The 20,719-nt window shown below is 42.7% G+C and overlaps 1 protein-coding gene across 3 annotated transcripts in view; it reads right to left on the minus strand.

Annotated features, from left to right (window-relative positions):
• The window catches only part of USO1 (USO1 vesicle transport factor), a gene marked incomplete at its 5' end in the record, with an annotated part of 54,863 nt that overhangs the window by 7,091 nt on the left and 27,053 nt on the right, over positions 1-20,719 (minus strand). For 2 of the 3 annotated variants that reach the window (XR_004645815.1, XR_004645814.1), the window contains 8 exon segments: positions 334-417; positions 4,930-5,093; positions 8,993-9,131; positions 9,519-9,640; positions 10,502-10,683; positions 11,263-11,381; positions 12,661-12,771; positions 19,784-19,804. Coding sequence is in view for 1 of the 3 variants with exons in the window: in XM_034771201.1 (XP_034627092.1) it covers positions 334-417; positions 4,930-5,093; positions 8,993-9,131; positions 9,519-9,640; positions 10,502-10,683; positions 11,263-11,381; positions 12,661-12,771 (921 nt within the window). 3 annotated transcript variants of the gene reach the window in all.

A 20,719-nucleotide genomic window follows, 5' to 3' on the forward strand; every position in this document is an offset into this window, starting at 1 on the left:
ATGTTTTCTGTTATGCAACTGCAAATAGGCAGTCAGGCATCTTCAGAATTTCTGTGCAAGTTTCTCCAATGCCTTAATTCACCTCAACACAAGTTATTCTGATTCTTTTCAGGATTTATGGTCTCGATGCTCTAGGATTACTAAGAGCAGCTCATAAAGTCACACACTTCAGAACCAATCTTACCAGTCAATGGAAACTTAGCTTACAACCATCTCCCCATCCTCTGTTACTACTAGCCATAACAGGCAGCCTTGCCCAATGGATGACCGCACACAATTACTCCCAAGTTACAAACAAAGGAAGTTTGAACTGTCAAAGCATCAAGAACTCACCCTATGTAGTTCATTAGCATGCTCCAATCCAGCAGTTATCTGTGAGGATTGCTCAGTTGTTCCTGTTTCTGACTGCAAAGACTTCTGCAACACGAGAAAAAGCAACCATGAAACTAGATTTATTAAGTGTTATCTCACAGCTAAAAGGGTTCCTCACGTGTATCTAGAGGAATTCTTTGAGACAGATCTCACACTTTCACACCCACGGTGGATACAGTGACAGCACAGCCTGCATCTGTGGAAACCTCTAGTAAGTAGTACCCATCATAAGGCCCTCTGCCCCTCACTGATCCACACACAGTGTGAAAGCATACCAACCTCCTCCTTTCCTTCCGCAGCCGCCTCCCCAAAGCCCAGCTGGATGACTGGCACTCGGAGGAGAGAGAGAGTGGGTAGGATGTGCAATGTGCATCTCAAATGTGGTTACCACCAAGTGACATGCATTAGTTCTTTGAGTGGTCTCTGCACATGCCCACTCATGGACTTGGGCAAGCAGTGTCCTCTAAGGAAGGTGGATCACGACTACTAGAAATACCACTCTGCTACCCTGGCTGCCTACAGTGACTTAAGAGCGCGAGTTCTAACCTCAGGGCAGACTGTTAGGAAGCCAGGCACAAACCCTAAATTGGTTGTGTGTTCTATACTTCGATCTCACCGACCAGTTATCACGGGTGAACTCCTCAGGCTCTCAATCAGCCTTAACATGGAGTCACACGGCATTTATAATACATTCTTCACTCCCCTCCTCAAACCCACCCCTATATCATTCCCTAGGATGTCCTCCTGCTCCACCACTGCCTCTGGAGCAATGACAGTGGCATTCATTTACCGCCCATTTGGGCCAATTTAGTTCTATATGGCCGGGAGCCCCACCCGCAGCGATGGCAGATCACTGGCCTTTCCTTTTCAGAAAGGGTTTTAAGCCCTAGGCTCCCTTGGCTTTTTTCCTTTTTAATTCAAAGTTGCAGTTAGGTTTATTTCCAATCCCCTCTACCCGCTTAACCTGGGTGAGACGGGGATTTCCCTTCCCCTGCGATTTGCACCCTCCCATGGTCCGTTGATTCAACAGATTAGCAGTTTCTGCAGCCTCTAAGACTGTGGGTTTTTTTTTTAGTCACATGCTGCCTTTACCTCATCTGTAATACCCCTAACCACTGTTCCTGGGCTGTCAGATCAAACCGTTTTCCATAATCACCTTCAACCCGCACCCCGTTATCCATTTTCTCAGAAATGACATTTTATGTACAGATTCAACATAATATTATCAAACATTCTGAGGTTTCTGTACTTTATTCCATTGGTCTCTGGGATAATCTGAAATCTTTAAAATACATTTTCTTTAAATGTCTTGTACACCTTAGCATCTCCCTCCTCCATATTGGTCAAACCTGGTCTCAGATTCCTGGCGCAGACAAGTTCCCAAATGAATTTTACAAAAAGCTCTCTGAAACTTTAACACCTAGCTTACTGAATATGTTCAATGAGGCCAAGAAAAAGCAGACTCTCCCACCTACTCTAGGAAAAGATGTGATTTCAGTTATTCCTAAACCTGGGAAAGACCTTGGACTAAGTAGTAATTACAGGCCAATTTCTTTAATCAATTGTGACGCTAAGATTTTAGCTAAAGCTCTTGCTGTGCGACTGGAAAAAGGTTCTCACACACATTGTGAATTTATTACACAAACAAATCAGATAAGTGTTCTTTATGGCTCAGATAATTTGCGTCAACTAATGGATATTATTTCCGCTTTGAGAGATTCTAAAGAACCCTTTGCTGTCATTTCTTTAGATGCCGAAAGGGCCTTTGACCACATAGCCTGGGACTATCTTTTTCAGGTGTTAGCAAAATTTTTATTTGATAAACAATGTATGGCGCGCATTAAGCTTTTATACACTAATCCAGCTTCCGGGGTAGTTACCAATGGTATTGTTTCTGTCCCTTTTCCATTACCCACTGGTATGCAGCAGGGCTGCCCCTTTCTCCTCTTCTGTTTGATTTACCTCTAGAACCTTTAGCCATCGCTATCCGAGCAAATCAGCATATTCATGGTAGCAAGGTGGGCCAAACAGAGCACAAAAAGTATCCTCTACGCGGATGATGCTCTTGTGTTTGTAGCTAAGCCCAAGGTCAGCATTCCTAACCTTCTATCCACTATTATTAATTTTGGACTCCTCTCAGGACAATTAGTTGGGGGTAAATCAGAAATCTTAGACATTAACAAACACGCCCACAAAGGTCTTTTATCAGACTGGGATTTTTAATGGCATTCTTAAATGAAATATTTAGATATCCCTAAGATAAATATAGAACCAATTATTGCCCAAAGGGCTAACAAATTGTGGAGATGGAGTTTGTTAACCCTCAGTTTGTGGGGTAAAATTAATACACAGAAAATGAACATCCTTCCCAGAATTTTGTATGTCCTGAGGGGGGTCTCTAGTTCTAGTCCTCAAACTTATTTTAAGAAATTCAATAATATTTTCAGAACATTCCTCTGGGGCGTAGGTAAGAAACCTAGACTGGCCCTGAAGAAATTACAGCTCCCCCTATTTCTGGGACGATTCCGTTTTCCCAGCGTGGAAATGATCATATTTCCTTTTTGTTAAACCAGGCACCTTTGTGGCTATTAGGCCCTATACAGACCCTATCTTGGATTCAGATTGAATGAGAACTGGTAAACCACCTCCCCCTTTCAGGCATTGTAGGATCAAATTATTGTAGATTTGATGGCTACAGAGCTCCCCCAATAACGGTTGTGAGGCAAGCTTGGTCAACCTTGGCTAGAAAGTTCTGCTTCCATTCATTCTTCTATGCAGAGGCTGTCCTATGGAGAATTCGTATCCTTAAAACCAGCGGCAAAACCTTGATGAGGAGGGATTGGATGGACAGAGGAATTATGCCCATGTCGCAGCTCATGGAAACTGATAAATTTAAACCATTTGTAGATTTTTAGCAAGAATTTTGCTTGCCCTGCTCTGGAGCACGGAAATATCTCCAGTTAAAAGAATTTACTTACAAATGCATCTGGCCCAAAGGCACTGGGAGCTCCAGAACCTTTAAATCCAGGAAGTTTCCTCCAAAATAATTACTCGGCCAGTGGTAGCCTTTTACCATTTTCTGGCCCCCCAAAACTGCCAAAGATTGATAATTTGAGAGTTGCTTGGAATAGAAATTTGGATATACAACTACCTCCAACCCAATGGAATACAATTAGATCTGTGATAAGGTGTCCCGGGGTACAACCTGGAACTGTGGGACCGCTGTGCCCATATCATATCATAAGGGTAGGTGAGTATCATACCGCGCATCACAATCATATCACAGTGGTGAACACGGGGATCCCAAGGTGCTATTCTGAGATATAGAGTATTACAATCTAATGTTAAAAAACAACTATAGACCTGAGACTACATCTTATTCACCAAAAGACACTTTTTTGAATATATTGGTCCCCACATAGGCTAATGGTAACAGGCCTTATCAATGCTGACCGCTGTTGGAAATGTAGCACCAAGGGAAGTACATTAGCTCGTATGTTTTGGGAGTGCCTCGTATCAAGAGTTTCTGGTATCAGGTGGATCAAAGGACCAATTTGATATTGGATACTAAACGGGAGCCCTTCTGCTTAAGTTTAATTCTTGGATATATTCCTGATACCTGGAGATTACCTGGAAGGACCAGAGGAGGGATTTATCCAGGTGAGTTTGGCTGGAATACACCTAACAACACTGGAAGGGTGATCTTGCCACTGTCAGACTGGGTGGGAGGTTTCCAGGACAACTCGAGAGACTGTTCATTCTCTGCACTAGCTGATGGAATTAGAGGTGGATTGTCTCTCTGGATCCACAATAGCATTTGTACTAATGAGATTATCACCAGGTGCGTCTTCCCCCTCCTTCAGAACTGGGGCACAAGTGGGCTGGAGGGGAGGGGTTTGGTTTCTTTTGAGACTTTCGAGAGTCCGAATCCCTGCTGTCCTTATGAGATCAGGGAGACAGCCAACACTGCCCTGCCAACCAGGGCAGCATGTCACACGCAGGCCAGTAGCCAGAATGGTATCTACATTAGCACAAATAGTGGCAAATTTTATGCGGCTGGATCTGCTCCATATAAGACCACATGTCACCTAGTCTCCATGTAACCAGTTCATACTTTTCTTAGAACGGTTAGGTCCTCCTTATCTGTGTAACCAGTTTAGTGGGTCCTCCACTCCTTCCATCCAGCCCTCTGTCCAGAAGGATGCCCACATTCTGTTGGTACCACACTGCCTGCATGTCCTTGGGGCATTATCTCCACTGTTGAATTAGTACAGAGTAACTGGCTAGATTTTTCCCTTGAGTGCACGGATACAAACCATTTGGCAGTGTGGTAGGTTTGGATACACAAACTCTCACCCCCAGTTTGAGGCAGGAAAGCTCTGTGCAGACAACTCAAGCCATGTTGGCTGTAATCAGAGGTTAACTGGTTATAACAAACCATTGTCTTTCTAGTGTTGACAGGGCTGTAGCGAAGAATTGCTAGCCTCATGAAGGTAATATTTTTAAGTAGCTCTGCAACTGTGAGCTGAAAGCCCTTCCGAAGCAGTCACTTCTTACCATGTTTTCAATCACAGAATCCTTTTCTCTCAGCTGTCCCTGTAACACTTCATGCTTATTTTTCAATTCTTCTATCTCCTGTCGCAATTTGCTGATTTCTTCCGGCTGAATGCCATTCATCTGAAGCATATCGCTGTGGGAACTGTGATGCTGATTGTCCTTTCCTAATGGCCAGATATTTGAAAATTAGTATTAAACTTAAGAATAGCACAGTTTTTGTTTACACATTTACTACATTCACACAAGGTATATTCTACAGGCATTTGCTTTCCCCCATAAAGAAACGGAATTACTAATTATTCAAGATTAAAAGATTATATTCTACTGTGTTCAAAAATCTACCCCCAAACATGTGTATGAACTTCAGAAACGCCATTCCTTAAAAAAAAAAAAAAGCAAGGGTGGTTCTTTCTGCTCATTTAAGTCAACCAATGAAAGAGTGAAGAGTCCAAGTGTAGGACAATAGGTGTAGGTCTACATTTCACCACAAACATCCCAAAGCAGAAAACTATATTCCAGTTCACTCTGTGTTAGGACCTAAACACACAAATTTTAACATTTATTTATATTTCGACAGACATAAGGAATGTGTTATCCTAGGCTCAAGATGCCGTGCCAGGTAACAACACTCACATGAAGAATATGAGCATAAAATTAAACTGCCCCATACATACCTCCAATCCCTTCACAGACCCCCGAGCCTCAGCCTAAATACATGGGACTTGCAGCCTGTCCTTAAGGTTAACAGATATGGGGTATTTTGGATCAATGGAGGGAGAGGCTCTCAGACAGCAGAGGGGCGCTCAGACAGCGTCCATGAGTAGTTCCCTTATAGGCCAAGGAAAACGGCAATGCAGGACCTTGGAACACTGACATGGGCCCTGCGTGGTCTCATCCTTTGCCCTCTTGGTGTGGTGGTGGTAGGGCAGCAGCACACAGCTCCCTTCTCTCCTCAGGTGCGACAGTGGGATCAGGGAAGAGGTCCGCCACTTACCCCCGTAGCTGGAGTTTATCTGCATGTGGCCCAAGCCCACTGCCCTCGATTCTCTGCTGGGATGGCACAGGCAGGGCCTTTATTGTCCCATTAAGACGCATGGGGCAGTTCATACCTTTCAGGGCTGCTGTTTCAAGAGCCGACAGACGCAGGCACACATGGCTGTATGCTCCACGCTCTGCCCACAGTCTTAAGCTTTTCTTCACAACAGTTACTGCTACAAACTTACGTTAATGACGAACGCTTCAGACTCTGATGTGCTCACATAACCACAGGGGCTGGATCCCGAGGCACAGGCCTATTGTGTCTGCCTTACCCTGCATTGCCAAGGAAACTAGCACGTGTGTCTACACTGATCAGAGCTGCAGCACTATGACAGGGAAGAGCTTGAGACCTGCCAGCCCGAGAGTCTGCCACTGTGCAGTCTCGTAGGCCAAAGCCAACACCATAAACTGAAGCTAGACATCCACAGCAACCAATGTAGATTCTGGAGCACTGGTATCATATACTCAGGGCTAACTGTACACAGCAGGTAACCTTTTCTTAAGTGACTTAGGAGCCCAGGTCCCATTGAAAGTCAGTGGTATTTAGGTGCTTACATCACATTGATGAATTTTATAAGCTTCATCTGTATAGAATACATTAGGTCATTCATGGAGCAAATTTTCATTGTGCAACCCAATGATAGAAATGTTTCATCCTGAAACATCTCTAAAATCACAAGTGTGTATTCACAGAAATGTAGGGCTGGAAGGACCTCGAGAGGTCATCTAGTCCAGACCCAAATGCTGAGGCAGGACCAAGAATACCTAGTCCATCCCTGACAGACATTTGTCCAACCTGTTCTTATAAAACTCCAAAGATGGGATTTCACCACCTCCCTTGGAAGCCTATTCCCGAGCTTAACTACTTTTACAGTTAGAAAGTGTTTCCTAATAGCTAAATTAAATCTGCCTCACTGCAGATTAAGCAGAATACTACTTGTCCTACCTTCAGGGGACATGGACGACAATTAATCACCATGATCTTAACAGGCCTCAACATATATGAACACTGTTGACAAGTCCCCCCTTCAGTCTTCTTTTCCCAAGACTAAACATGACCTATTTGTTTATCCTTTCCTCATAGGTCAGATTTTCTGGACCTTTCATAATTTTTCTTGCTCTCCTCTAGACTCTCTCCTGCTTGTCCACATCCTTCTTAAAGTGTGTCCAGTTTTGGACGCCACAATACTCTAGGCAGAGGTGTCACCAGTGCCAAGTATAGGGGAACAATTACCGCCCGGGTCTTACATGTGACACTCCTGTTAATACACCCAAGAATGATATTAGCCTTGTTCGTTGCTATCTCATTCAATTTGTGACCCCCCCCGTCCCCGAGAACCTTTTCTGCAGTACTGCTGCCTAGCCAAATAGTCCCCATTTTGTTGTGCATTTGATTTTTCCTCCCTAAGTGAAGTACTTTGCACTTGTGTTCATTTAATTTCATCTTGTTGCTTTCAGACCAATTATCTAATTTGTCAAGATCACTTTGAATTCTAATCCCGTCCTACAAAGTGCTTGCAATCCCATACAGTTCTGTCACCCTTGTTAATATCTATTGTGTTGAAGCAAAATAGGCATTAAACATCCCAGCCTTCTTGAAGTCATCCATTAGTATTTCTCCTTCCCCATTAAGTAGTGGACCTACACTTTTCTTCATCTTTCTCTTGCTCCTAATGTATTTACAGAACCTCTTCTCAATGACTTATGTTCCTTGCTAGGTGTAACTCATTTTGTGCCTTAGCCTCTGATTTTGTCCCTACCTGCTTGCACTATGCTTTTGTACTCATCCTTACCAATTTTTCCACATTTCCACTTTCTAGAATTCTGATGAAGCCATTAGGCCAGTCTCTAGTAAGAAAAGGTTTGCTGTAGCACTGCAACACCCTCATTTCCCTAACCCATAACCCACTGTCACCCAAAATGGGCTAAGATTTAATACCAGACTGTGGTAACGAGGCCTATAACTAATTTTTTTAACACACAAAATCATTAGAACTCTTTTATACCTCATAACGAACAAGTAAATCTTGCTATGCTTGACGTGGCAAGCAGACAGAATCCATATAGCAGTACAGTATCTTGCTAGTTTGTTAAACTGGGTTAGCTGCTTTGGGTCTCCCTACAGTCATGAGTAAGATTTTACTGTACACAATGCCCCGTTTTTTGCTTTTGTACAGCAGTGACGGCAGAATCCATGCATTGTTGGGCAATTTGGCTGCAAAATGCAACCTTTTGTGTTCTCCAAAAAGTTTCTAGCCTCTGATTGCCAAGGCTGGCTTCCAAACGTGAACCAATGTGGTGTTTTCTTCCTGCAACTCCAAACATCCAGAACGACAGCTCTGACAAGTATGAACTACCCCATTCATTTCAAAGGGACATCATCTGTGAAACCTAAGGACACCTGAAACCGGTGGCACTTCACTGCTGATCATTAAGTAGGAGCCTCCAGTTACTGTAATTTTTCTGAAACCGCATCCAACAGGAATGATAAAGGAGCAGTAAAGCAGCTAGCCGCTGACTCCTCCACCTTTGTTTGACGTGTTCAGACAGTCCAGTGCGGAGAACCAGAGAAGTCACAATTCAATGAACGGCAGGGCGGATCTGAACCTGCTGAGTTCTCACCTCTCAAGCTGCTCTACCTCTTCCCAGACCACTGCAGCTAAAACTGCCAGTTTCCCTTTTTCTAACGCACTTAACAGTTGTCCATACAAAATATTCCATCACCAATAACTGAAAGTTTGGAGGCAGTCTAAAAAAAATGTATACGTCGATATTTTTATCTAATGTAACAAATTTGATACTGGTAGAAATACTGTTCTAGTTGCATTCTTTTTGAAGGCAATGAAGTAAGTTCTGTTTTTTCATTTGTGTGAATTCTAGTGTGCTGCAGAATTTAGGGCAACACGCTGCTGAAACTGGAAAGGATTGGTTTCTGCAGAATTTAGATGGCTTGCCATGGACTACGCAGAGAATTGGACGTATGCTATGAAGCAATGATAGAGTTCAGTGTTTTTGCGAAGTATACCTAGCTGTACTTTAAGGAGATTATACTGGTCCTTGTGCTGCTGGATTTGAGACATTTGCTGCGTAACTGCTGTCTGAAGCTGTTCGTTCTGAGATTTTAAAGTATTAACTTTCTGCTTTAACTCTTCGAGCTGCTGATCCTGTGAAAGAAAAAAAAATTGGAATTCTGCTTAATTACTTGTAGAAAACGAATCAATGGGGAGACATGTTGCAAAGCAATAAAATCAGTGCATTAGAGTCAAGATATTTACTCAACCGACAAAAGATATTTTTCACGTGCAGTGCCTGTATCTTGTGGACTGCTTATCTGCGCAGGTCAGTTTCCAAATTTATTATAGGCAAGGCTGGTAGCTCTGCTTATTATTAAGGTGCCGGACACTTCCCCAAGTTATCTGAGCTGGGAAGCCTCTTCCATGTTTTGTAATATCTGGTTTGGAATTCCATTCCAGCATCCCCAAAAGCCAGTTAATATGATTTCCCCCCAACAGTACATGTGACTGTAGATGTCTGCTACAGCTTGTATTTACCTGCTCTCTAATGACTTTTTTATAGTGGGTCACAATGTTGTCATGCTGTTCCAACGTCTTCTTCACCTCCTCTTCCTGTTTGTCTTCTTCACTGGACTTGTAAATAGCTTTAGTTATGATACCTGTCAAAAAAATAGTGCATTTGTTATTCAGAGCACAGCTCATGCATTCATATTCTCACAGCCTCCTCAGCTTAGATAATCGTGTTGCGCCAGAGAGAATCTATCTGGTTTTTAAACAAGTTATTAGTCACCCATGCTGATTTAAATCACTAGATGTCAAACTAGTTCTTAGAAGCTGACTTCAGGAGGTTGCATCAACAACGGGGAAAAGTTTATCCATTAAAGTTTCAACAGCCTCACTTTTCCATTAAGGACCCATAAAGTTCACCATTCACATTTTTTAAGGCTCTCCAACCTGGCTATTTCTAGTGTAAAAAATAACATTCATGATCACATCTTTTAGAAGTTCTTTAATCATTACAGAAGGGGCACACATCCAGTTCCTTTTCCCTTCATCTATAAGGAAGCTGGAGAAATGATGCACTGTAATCAGAAGTAGAGCTTGTGAAGCGAATTCTTGTATACTATAATTTTTATTTTTGGTTGCCACCTTCTCGTGCATCATCTTCGAGTACAGACCTGATGGCCTATATAAGCACAAGTTCAAAAATTTTCCATTACCAATAGTCTGATCAACAACAACATGCACAAACAGCCAACTGGCTTACCCATGTGAAGAAGCCTGATTAAGTACAAAACCTAACACTGCACGAGGAGCAGTCAGATAAAACATCTGAACTGCAAGCCATGGCGTATTGTAACCCATATCCGTGATTACAGTACAATCCTTCATACCACTTAGAGAATTTTAGGTTTCATTGTACAACCTTTAAAAATCTAAATTCAGAATGGGTTGTAATTCAATCACGGCAATCTGAAGTGTACAGCAAGTGACATTACCAAAAGAGTAATATATCTCACCCTCCAATTCCTTTACCAGTTTAGTAAATTCGTGATCAAACATCATGTGGTCTGCGCTAGAAAAACTAGGCTGAGGTTTCTGAGCAGCTTTGGAATACAGTTCATGTTTGCTAATGAAACCTAGTTTCTCGATGAAGTTCTCCTTGCCAATCCTCTTCTCGATCAGCTGTTTTAGTTTCTCTCTAAAAGAAAAAGATGTAGTTAATATGGCACATCAGGCAAGACTGTGCCTAGAGAAGGAAAACAAAAAAACCCCCAAAAAACGGAGAGCAGTGAAACATCACCCTTTTTACTTCCCCTCCAAAGGGTACTTTTGTTGGTCAGGAAATTATCTGTAACAATTCCTTTTCCCCAGCCAAACAAACAGACTTTTCTTGGCACTACAAAGTTGATTGTTCCCAGTCTGCCACGATCAGCTGTTCACATGTCACAGGTGAAAGGAGACATGAAGAAGGTACTAACTGTATTTCTTGGTAAGAATGGCTCAGCTGCTATGCACTGTGTAAGGGGCTGTATCAATGACTTTTCCCAGCTGATTAGCATGGAGAAACCATCTCACATTTTCTAGCCACATGTATTCCCTCCTGTAAGGAATAAATTAAAAGCAAGGGGCTAGAGGGGTTGTTAAAGTAAGAATATCAATAATATAGGTTGTGTTGTCTTTCATTTAGAAACTTCTTCCTAGTTTAGGGACAGCTAATAACCTGCACACAAACTTTCACCTCCCCTAAAGTCTTCAGTTAGTCCTACACCATACGTACTTCCTACAATTTTCGAGGGAATTGTCATTGTAATAAATGCAAATGCCCAGCAAAAGCGCACACAGGCCTTGAACTAACTGCTCCTCTTCTCCAAGGTTTTCGGCTATCTGCCCAGTGAGCTGGAACATTTGCTAAGGAAGTTTAAACATTTCATGAGCAGAATATACAAAACGTACCTTTCCCTTCCAACACGTAATCTCAGCCTAAACTTATTACATCTTAATTAAACATGTAAAACCAATTTCTTTACCCATTAAAACCGTAAGCTTAATTAGTAATATCAGTATGCTACAGCAAATGAAACTGCTCATACATTTAGTTTGTTTTCAGGGATTTGTACAATGTGTATATATATTGCTATTCAAGATAACTCAATGTAATATTTAAAAGGGTTCTCTTTACCCAAACCCAGTTCTCTTCCATATGTTAATCGTGAAAGTTTTTTGAAGGCACTGTCTACCACTAGCCAGTATATGATGCTTAACTGTCAACTGGATTAAGTTCCTCTTCAGAGAAGTATATTTATCATTGATCAGAGGGGTAGCCGTGTTAGTCTGGATCTGTAAAAAGCAACAGAGAAACAGAGAGTCCTGTGGCACCTTTAAGACTAACAGATGTATTGGGGCATAAGCTTTCGTGGGTGAGTGCCCACTGCGTCTGACAAAGTGGGTATTCACCCATGAAAGCTTATATTCCAATACATCTGTTAGTCTTAAAGGTGCCACAAGACTCTCTATTGCTTTTTATATTTATCATTACAATTCACTGAGATTAAGACATCCCATTTCTGTGAGATTACACATGTGAGATTCTTCATACTGAAACTCCATGAGTTTATCTGCAGCGACACACACTATAGGCATATCCACACTGAAATCAAGGTGTGCTAGCAGCTTGCATAGGCATACCCACAAACAGCTAAAAACAGCATTGAGGACACAGAGGCACGGATCCCAGCACCATCTAGAAATGCAAATATGTACCCAGGGTCCTGGGCAGGCTTGTATAGTGCACACTGAAGTCTGTGCCTCCCCTTCTTCATTGCTATTTTTGGCATACTAGCCAAGTCAAAGCTAATGTGGGTGTTCCTACCCAAGCTGCAATCACACCAATTGCAATGCACGTGTACTCGAAATTTGCAAAACTGCCCAAAAGCTTCTCCAAGCAACAGTTAGCTGTGCTCAGAGGAAATATAAGACGTCTTTTCAAATTCACAGATTTGATTATGCTTTGGTGAGTGTCTACATGTTAACATAAAAGGGACACTACCCCTTTAAGCCCCACACCTACTATCCTTAAATATTCTGCAGCATTCCTGCAAGTTTATCTGCATTTTTAATATTAAAAATATTTTTTTTCTATTTAAACTCCTGTATTCTGTAAACATTTCAAGGATACAAATGGAATATTGGCCGAGTTGTGGAGAAAGTGTGTGACAGCAATTGGACAATCGCTTAACCAGGTACAAAGCAGCATTAATAATCCAACTCTTGTCTGCACTTTGCTGCCCTGAAATGGAAAAGCTGGCATTAATTTCTTCATATACAGCATTCAATGAAGTGCTTTAGAGGCTGTATTTACTTCAGAACCCACCCACTTTCAACTTTAAGGATAAAAAAAGGAAGTCAAGGCTTCCAAAAATACACATTTACTAGCTATACTTAACATAGCTTTAGTGCTTTGATGGAAAGGATTCACAAAAGTCTAGCAGTCTTCAATGCATGTCAAACCAAGACAGATGTAAGGTGTGACTCAACACAAATTAGCATTGGAACAAAATCATGACAAGTTAGTTTGCCTTTATAATTAATGCTGGGACAACAATATTGTTAAGTGGCAAAAAATACATGCAGAACCTTCTGGGGGAAATGCTGCATAAAGTGCTCAGTTACCACAAATCAGCTGCAAACTTTTAAAGTGCCCCAGCACTAAGGCTAGGTCTACACTTGTGGGGGGGGGGAGAGGGGTCGACCTAAGATACGCAACTTCAGCTACGTGAATAGCGTAGCTGAAGTTGCGTATTTTAGGTCGACTTACCTGGCTGTGAGGAGGGCGGCGAGTTGACCGCTGCCGCTCCGCTGTCGACTCCGCTTCCGTCTCTTACCGCGGTGGATTTCTGGAGTCGACGGCAGAGCGATCAGGGATCGATTTTATTGCGTCTTCACTAGACGCGATAAGTCGATCCCCAATAGACTGACTGCTACCCGCCGATCCGGCAGTTAGTGAAGACGTGCCCTAATACGCGGTCTTCATTTGCTGCAAATATAATGTATACCCACTACTGATGTGTTGTGCCACCGGTTAAGATTTTATTTTAAGGTGAAAACGGATTGCTACAGGGCAGTTTTTTTGGTGATACAGTAATACACAAGGTAAACCAGAATATTCTAAATGCAGCCATCTTGTCTTTCAATTTAGTATGCTGGAAAATTAGTTTTCTTCTGAATAGCTTACCAAAAGGTTATTCAAATTAATACACAAGAAATGTGTGAAATAATACTATTCAAGATTTTGTTAAGTAATTTTAAGTGTTTTAAATCCACACAATTAGGCCAGGAGGTACCACTGACAATGGTTTTGAGCTGTTCATTATGTACATTTTGGTCCTTTAAAGCAGATCTTTTGTTTATTTAACTTAAGATTTATCTAGTATTAAGCCTCAGTTTGCATCAACTAGCTGATCCACACATTTTCTAGGCCTATAAAATATAACCGTTTACAGAATTCTCTGGTGTCTACCCCTAGACTGGCTAATTCTCCAGGCCCCTGAAAACGAAAATGCCATGGGAAGTGGCATTAAGCCATGCATGCACCTCTATATGAAAATCAAACGTCCGACACAGCAACCAAGCAAAAGTTCTCCAGCTCCCACAAAAAAGCTTCAAATAAGCATGTAGTACATCAAAGAAAATAACAAAGGGTTAAAAGCCAGAATCTGGAGAGCAAACTGGGGCATATACAAGGGCTTTGATCTACCTAAGAGAGTAAAAGGAGAACATACTCTGGAGGGGATGGTCACAAGAGATTCAAGGCAGTGGAGAAAAGAGTGACATTTGGCCAACCCCAAAGGAGTCCTTCAGCTGCATTTCTACTTTTTAATTCTGTGTTTTAGCCACTTGCTTGACTTTCACTTCACTCCATCCTCCACTCTGATGTTCACTGTGCTTAAATACTGGAGACCGTGTTGCTTTGAGCCCTAAATGAGCACTACAAAAACCAGAAGACCTTAAAGTAAGTCTTTATCTGCCTTTAAGAATCGGAGCAGTCAGAAAGAAGGTGGGAGGGCAGGCTCCCAGCTCCTGCGTCTGCCGCCAGCACCAACGTGGGTCACTAAAGGGGATCTCAAAGTTACCACAGAAAGAAAACTAAGATCAGAATGTGCTGGATACAAGAGCTTTGGCGGGTTGAAGAGCTGCTGGGTGGAGATACCACCACTGAGGGGAACAGCCTCCTCAGGACTAGAAGGTAAAATATCCCATTGCAATTGTAAGGCAGGCTATACACCACGTCATCTGTAAAACCCCACAACAGTCTGCTGCACATTGCCTCTTCACAGCCTTTGTCATCTCCCTCCTCCTTTACTGTGAGCTTTGGGCAAAGAATCAAATCGCCATTACTAGCCTAGCTGGCATTCATGTGTCTCGTTACCCCTTTTCCATGATTTGTATGTACTATACTATGTCAGCTTTCCATTTTGGGTATTCACTCGATAGTCTCAGAACTGCCGAACTGTTTCACTTGTGCCAAACGCTTTTTTGATGGGGAGGGGCAGAAGTTTTGCCCTAATCTTTCCAAAACGCTGCTGCAAACTCCTACTCTTCTTCCACTGCTCAGGCCTTATCATTCTCCTTCACTGGCTTCCACTTGCATCCTATGTATCATGTTCTACTTTTTGGTCCTCATTTCCAAGCCCCTACATAACTACTCCTGCCTCTTTCAGCTCTCATGTCTTCCTACTTCTTCCTCCACTGCTGTTGCTCAAGTCTTTCGCTTGATAGCTCATTCTGTATTCCCACCCCCACTCATCTTTGTGCCCCGCCCTCACACTTAACCAGCTCCTATCCCATATAGGCCAGACCTCCTTAAAAAAAGATCCCTTCTTCCATAAAGCCTTTCAATGAGAACCACAAGTTGTTTAGTAGATGTTCACTAACAAGAAAAACGACGTAATAGCATCCAGAATCGGCACACAGAAAGCTCTGTTCTCCAGAGAAAAGTGGCCTCTGAGTCGTATGGCCCTTCTGAACCCTCAATGGGAGGGGATGACTCATGTCATGTATACTAAACCTCATATTTAGCGGACCTTGAGACAGAAGAGTCATGAATGCACATGAAAGGTATATGCTAATGTTTTCTAAGAACATGTTTATCCCTAGTTGAACTCCAGACTCCTGTGCCCTGAGTCTGGACCCACTGCAACTACTCAATCAGTGCTATTTCCAGATTACTGTGGACAAGAAAAGTCACACGAGCCAGCCAGAAGCTGGTAAATTTTATAAAGGTGTGCAAGTCTACATAAATATTCCTGCTAGAAAAATGGCAGTTCCATGAGTAGAGCCCTCTGGAAAGACACTGATCCTAGCTACATAGGTTATAAGCAAGGCTTCTGATTTCAGGTTTTAACTGATGACCACTGGAAAAAAACCACAGGGAATGGCTACTCAATTCGTGTTGACTTCACCCCTTTCCCAAGGCAGTTTGTTTATATAGGTGACGTCCCTGATCCTTGGCTCATATCTAAGTGCTTGTCTGTATGGAGCAGTATTGCAGACTACAAGGGTGTTAGGAAGGTTTAGAACTCACATGCTGCACATTAAGTGCTCCATACAGACCCTGCTGGGGCACAATGAAGGTTTCCTAGCACACTTTAACACTGGCTGAAACAGTACAACCTGTATGCACAAAGAGTACGCCTCAGAAGACCCACCCAGTTTTGGACATCTACATAAAACTCAAAAATTGCTCAAAATAATCCCCCCGCAAATGAAATTAATCAAGCCACCAAAACGAAGCCCCAGTGATAAGATCGTTGGGGCAGAGATTGTTTTTATTTTGTGTTTGTACAGCTCCTAACACAATGGGGTCCCGGCCCATGACAAGAGCTTAGGCACTAACGTAATACAAAGAATAAAGAACAGCTTACTGCCATCTGTGAAAAGACTAACTCAAAACTTATATCTGACTGGACTTTTACAAGTAGAAATGCTTTTTTCTTTTTAAATGAATTGGCTAGTCGCACCGATTCAAAGGTGTTACCTCCATCTCCAAGGTTAGGAAAGACCCCAGATTGACAGGCACTAAAAACACTCCGAATGGCGACCCGGCTTGGAGTATGTTTGCATGTTTCATTTTTTCCTGTATAGTTTTTACAAATATGCAATTCATTCCATTTTTCTAAGCAAGTACTATCTTGTGCAATCCAGAGTCTAAACCCACCATGGGCTCTGCAAATAGCCACGCTTCATACGTTTGGAGCCAACACCCTGGAACATTCCCACAGTGCAAGTGGGCAGGCTCTTGGAACACGGCTACATCATAGCATGAGCTGCACAGCAATTACAGGGTTAACAGGACTGTATTTTCCCCAGTTACACAGCTGAGCTAAAGTTTCATTACACAAAAACACATTAAAAGAACCACTAAGGCCTAGTCTACACTGGGGGGGCTCGACCTAAGATTCGCAACTTCAGCTACAAGAACAGCGTAGCTCAAGTCGACGTATCTTAAGTCGACTTACCTCGCATCCTCATGGCGCGGGGTCGACTGCCGCCGCTCCCCTGTCGACTCCGCTTCTGCCTCTCGCCACGGTGAAGTACAGGAGTCGATGGCAGAGCGATCGGGGATCGATTTATTGCGTTTACACTAGATGCGATAAATCGATCCCCGATAGAGCGATCACTACCCACCAATCCGGTGAGTAGTGTAGACGTACCCTTAGGTTCATAGATTAGTAGATGCCAAGGCTAAGAGCGGCCACCGTGATCTAGTCTGACAGGCCATAGAACATCCCCAAAATAACTTCTAGAGCTATCTTTTAGAAAAACATCCAATCATGATATTAAAACGTTGCAAAGTCAAGCACCCAAGTCAGGAAATGCCAGAATGAAGGAAGGCCAGGCCACCTTAATTCAGCCTTCTTATGCATATGCATTATGATGCAGACTTATTACATGGTCCTACACTGGTATTTTCCACAGGACCCAGGTCTCATTCAGTGACTGGGTAGTTATCCAATATTTCCTTTTATTGTCCACAGTTGATGTTTGACCTCATACCTTATTTACCACACACCATCCAAACCCTGCACGGATTTCAAAGTTACACACCTTCCACTTTTCCAACAAACGAGGCAGGAGTCCTACTACACAACCCTGACTCATCCCCTGAACGAGGCAGAAGTCCTGTGGGGAAAAACAGTACGTGCTCATGTAATAAGACTATCAGAACGCACTGGTGCACTCGTGCGTATGCTTAAGAGGTCTTCCTCAATTCTGGCATTTCCTAACCTGAACGCTTGACTCTGCAAACTTAATATTCTCGTACAATAGTTAGGATGCAATTTAATACATTTATAAAAGACCTGAGGAAATATAGATTCCTACTGATGCCCAACTTGGTCACCAGCGGAGTTCAAACCTTTAGATCAGCACCGCACAGACCTCTACCACTTGAGCCACAGAGTACCTGGTACCAAAAAGAGGCTGGTCTCCCCTGCGGACCAGTCACTTGCTGACAGAGGAGGAAAGTGGAGACTGTGGACGCTTGGGTTCAATTCTAGGTCCTGAAGAGGAGAGTTCTCTAATGGTTATAAACCCTTCTGCCCCCTGTGCCCTTAGCTTGTCTGTGCCCTTTGGTTCCTATCCAGCCCACCTCTCTTGACTCCTGCCCACCTTCCCCGGCAAAGGCCTTCCCAATGCTCCCTCTGCCGCTATTCACGCCCCCCTCTACTCCTTCCAACTCTCTGGCCACTGCAACCCCCTCTCCTCTATGCTGTTTCTCATCCTCCTCCCTGCTGCCTAGGTGCCAACAGGTGGAGCACTGAGAGCACAGGAGAGTTTCCCTGCTATGTTCCTGTGCCTAGTACCACAGTGGCCTGCAGTAGCAATTGCAGGGGATGTCCTGGCCAGCCCCGGCACCCCTAAACTGGAGCCTGCCCAGGGCAGATAGACTCTCCAGAGAATTTAGCTGCCACACTAACAAATCTGAGCATGTGTAAACAGACTTCTCAGAGGCTCAATTTGGACAATTTCCCCAGACATGGCAAAAGGCTCATCTGACCCCAGGGCAACCCCCTTGCCAAGTTTCAAGACCTTGCTCCAGAGCATGGAGCTACTACAGCTTCTGGGGGGGAAGGCGGGGGAATGGTTACATGGTTTAAAACCCCAAACCAAAGCATTGGCGAGGCAAAACATATTCTTCCTTACTCATTCTGGGAAGCTGCTGAAACATTTAGCTGAAAGTTTCAAAAACAAAACATTTCAGCGTAACAGTTTATTTGGCGTTATAAAGCAACAGTGAACACTTTTAGCACGGGAACGTCTGGCAACCTTAACAACAGGCAGGGCCACCATCTCTGTCGGTGCCAAGAACACAAGCAGACAATACACAGCGGCCACGCTCAGGAAACACGTCGCTATAGGTGATGCCTACCTCAGTAGTGCACTAACGGCGAGTGACTATGGTCTGGTCTACAAGTAAAACTTAGGCTGACACAGCTAGGGCACTTGGGGGTGTGAAAAATCCACCCCCCAGCACCGCAGCTATGCCAGCCTTGCCTCTGGTGTAAACACAGCTGGGTCACCAGAAGAATGCTACTATCAGTTTAGCTGCTCTCGCTCAGGGAGGTGATGGAAAAACCCCTCTGTCACTGTAGGCTGTGTAATATGGACACGGCTTCTGTCTGGCGATAAGCTCCAAATCAGATACCTACAGCTAAGTGCTAGCTTCAGAATTGCTTAGTAAAAAACCCATCCTTAATTACAAATTAAGACAATTGGGGATAAAATTCTGCAAAAGAAATTATCACTGGAAATGTGTAATACGGATTGACTGGAACACAGATAGAGGACACTTGTTGCATTAGCAATTAAGGGCCAAAACAGTATATATCTGCTACAGGTCATGCCCACCTCTTTCTGCTGGGCAGAATGAAGAGTGTTTATAACAGTTCTAAATACTGATTTAAATTTTACTTTTGAGTGAAACTGATTCACACTATGAGGAAGTGTGAACAAAATTTAGTACATTTCAGAGCAGCTGGTGACTGCAATGCTCCATTGGAAAGAAAGCACCCATGGCACCCAAGATCCTCATCCCACAGTTCCCAGGAACACCGTGCCAGAATCCCATGGACACACACAGAGAGAGCTTGTTATGCTAGACATAAAAATTGATTGCAACACAGCACCGTAAGTGGAAACACTTAAAAAAAAAGCAGTTAAAAAAAAATCAGCAAAACCCAAGACAGAAAAGGCCCTGCTTGTGACAAGAAAATGCCTAAGTTATGCCAAGAAATACATACCCGTCTGTCGATCTTATCACCCTGTAAATCATATATTAAAAAATTCACACATATTACTTATGAGTTTTTTGTAGAGAACTTTAGAAAGCTCAAATTTTTCTTTTAAGATCCTAGCAAAATGCAAAACCAAAAATTTAGTGGCTATTTTATTGAAACTATTATGTTGAAATGCATCTCAGTTCAAGGAGTGAGTAAAACAATTTTGAGATTCCAATTCTGGCTATTTTGAGAGAGATGCACGTTTAAAAATAGTGAACTCAACATCTACAAAACCTAAGTTTCTTGTAATCAACTAGCATAATTTCAGACACAAGATCCAAACAATAAAAAAGAAACACTTGAAAAGTTGACGAGTGATGCTTGAATCATGCTTTGGCTTCAAACTACATACTGTACAGTGACTATAACTTTTGAGAGTGGCAACATAATACAAAAGGGTTACCATCAACTTAAATTTTAGTCTTTTAAGAAAGTGAACAAACAATAGTTTCAGGTGATACATCTGCCTTTAAGTCCCCCTGTCTATCAGTAGTTTTATCATCGTTTTCCTTTCCAAATGAAATAACTGTTTCCCTCCACACTGCTGAATGAAAGACCCCCAACAGGTGAAACTGGGCATTTGACAGCACTCTGTCTTGTCTACTTAAATGGAAATAAGTAATATCCTTCAGTTACAGTAATCTTTGGTGTTTCCTGTAACAATTGTAGGCAAATCATTTCCAGATTGTTTTAGTTGGTACACTTTCAATATGTGACTTGCACTCAAAATAATGATGAAATAGGAACAGACTAAAACAATGCCATTTCAAATCTAAGGTGTTTGACTCGTGACAATGGACAAAGCAGTTTCAGATGGCACTTTATGATGGCGGATCTGCTACACTTCCATTTTTACTACAAAGGCACTCCATGCTGTAGTGTTCAGTAACAACTAGC

Source organism: Trachemys scripta, chromosome 5 (assembly GCF_013100865.1).
Source record: "Trachemys scripta elegans isolate TJP31775 chromosome 5, CAS_Tse_1.0, whole genome shotgun sequence".
NCBI lineage: Eukaryota > Metazoa > Chordata > Testudines > Emydidae > Trachemys > Trachemys scripta.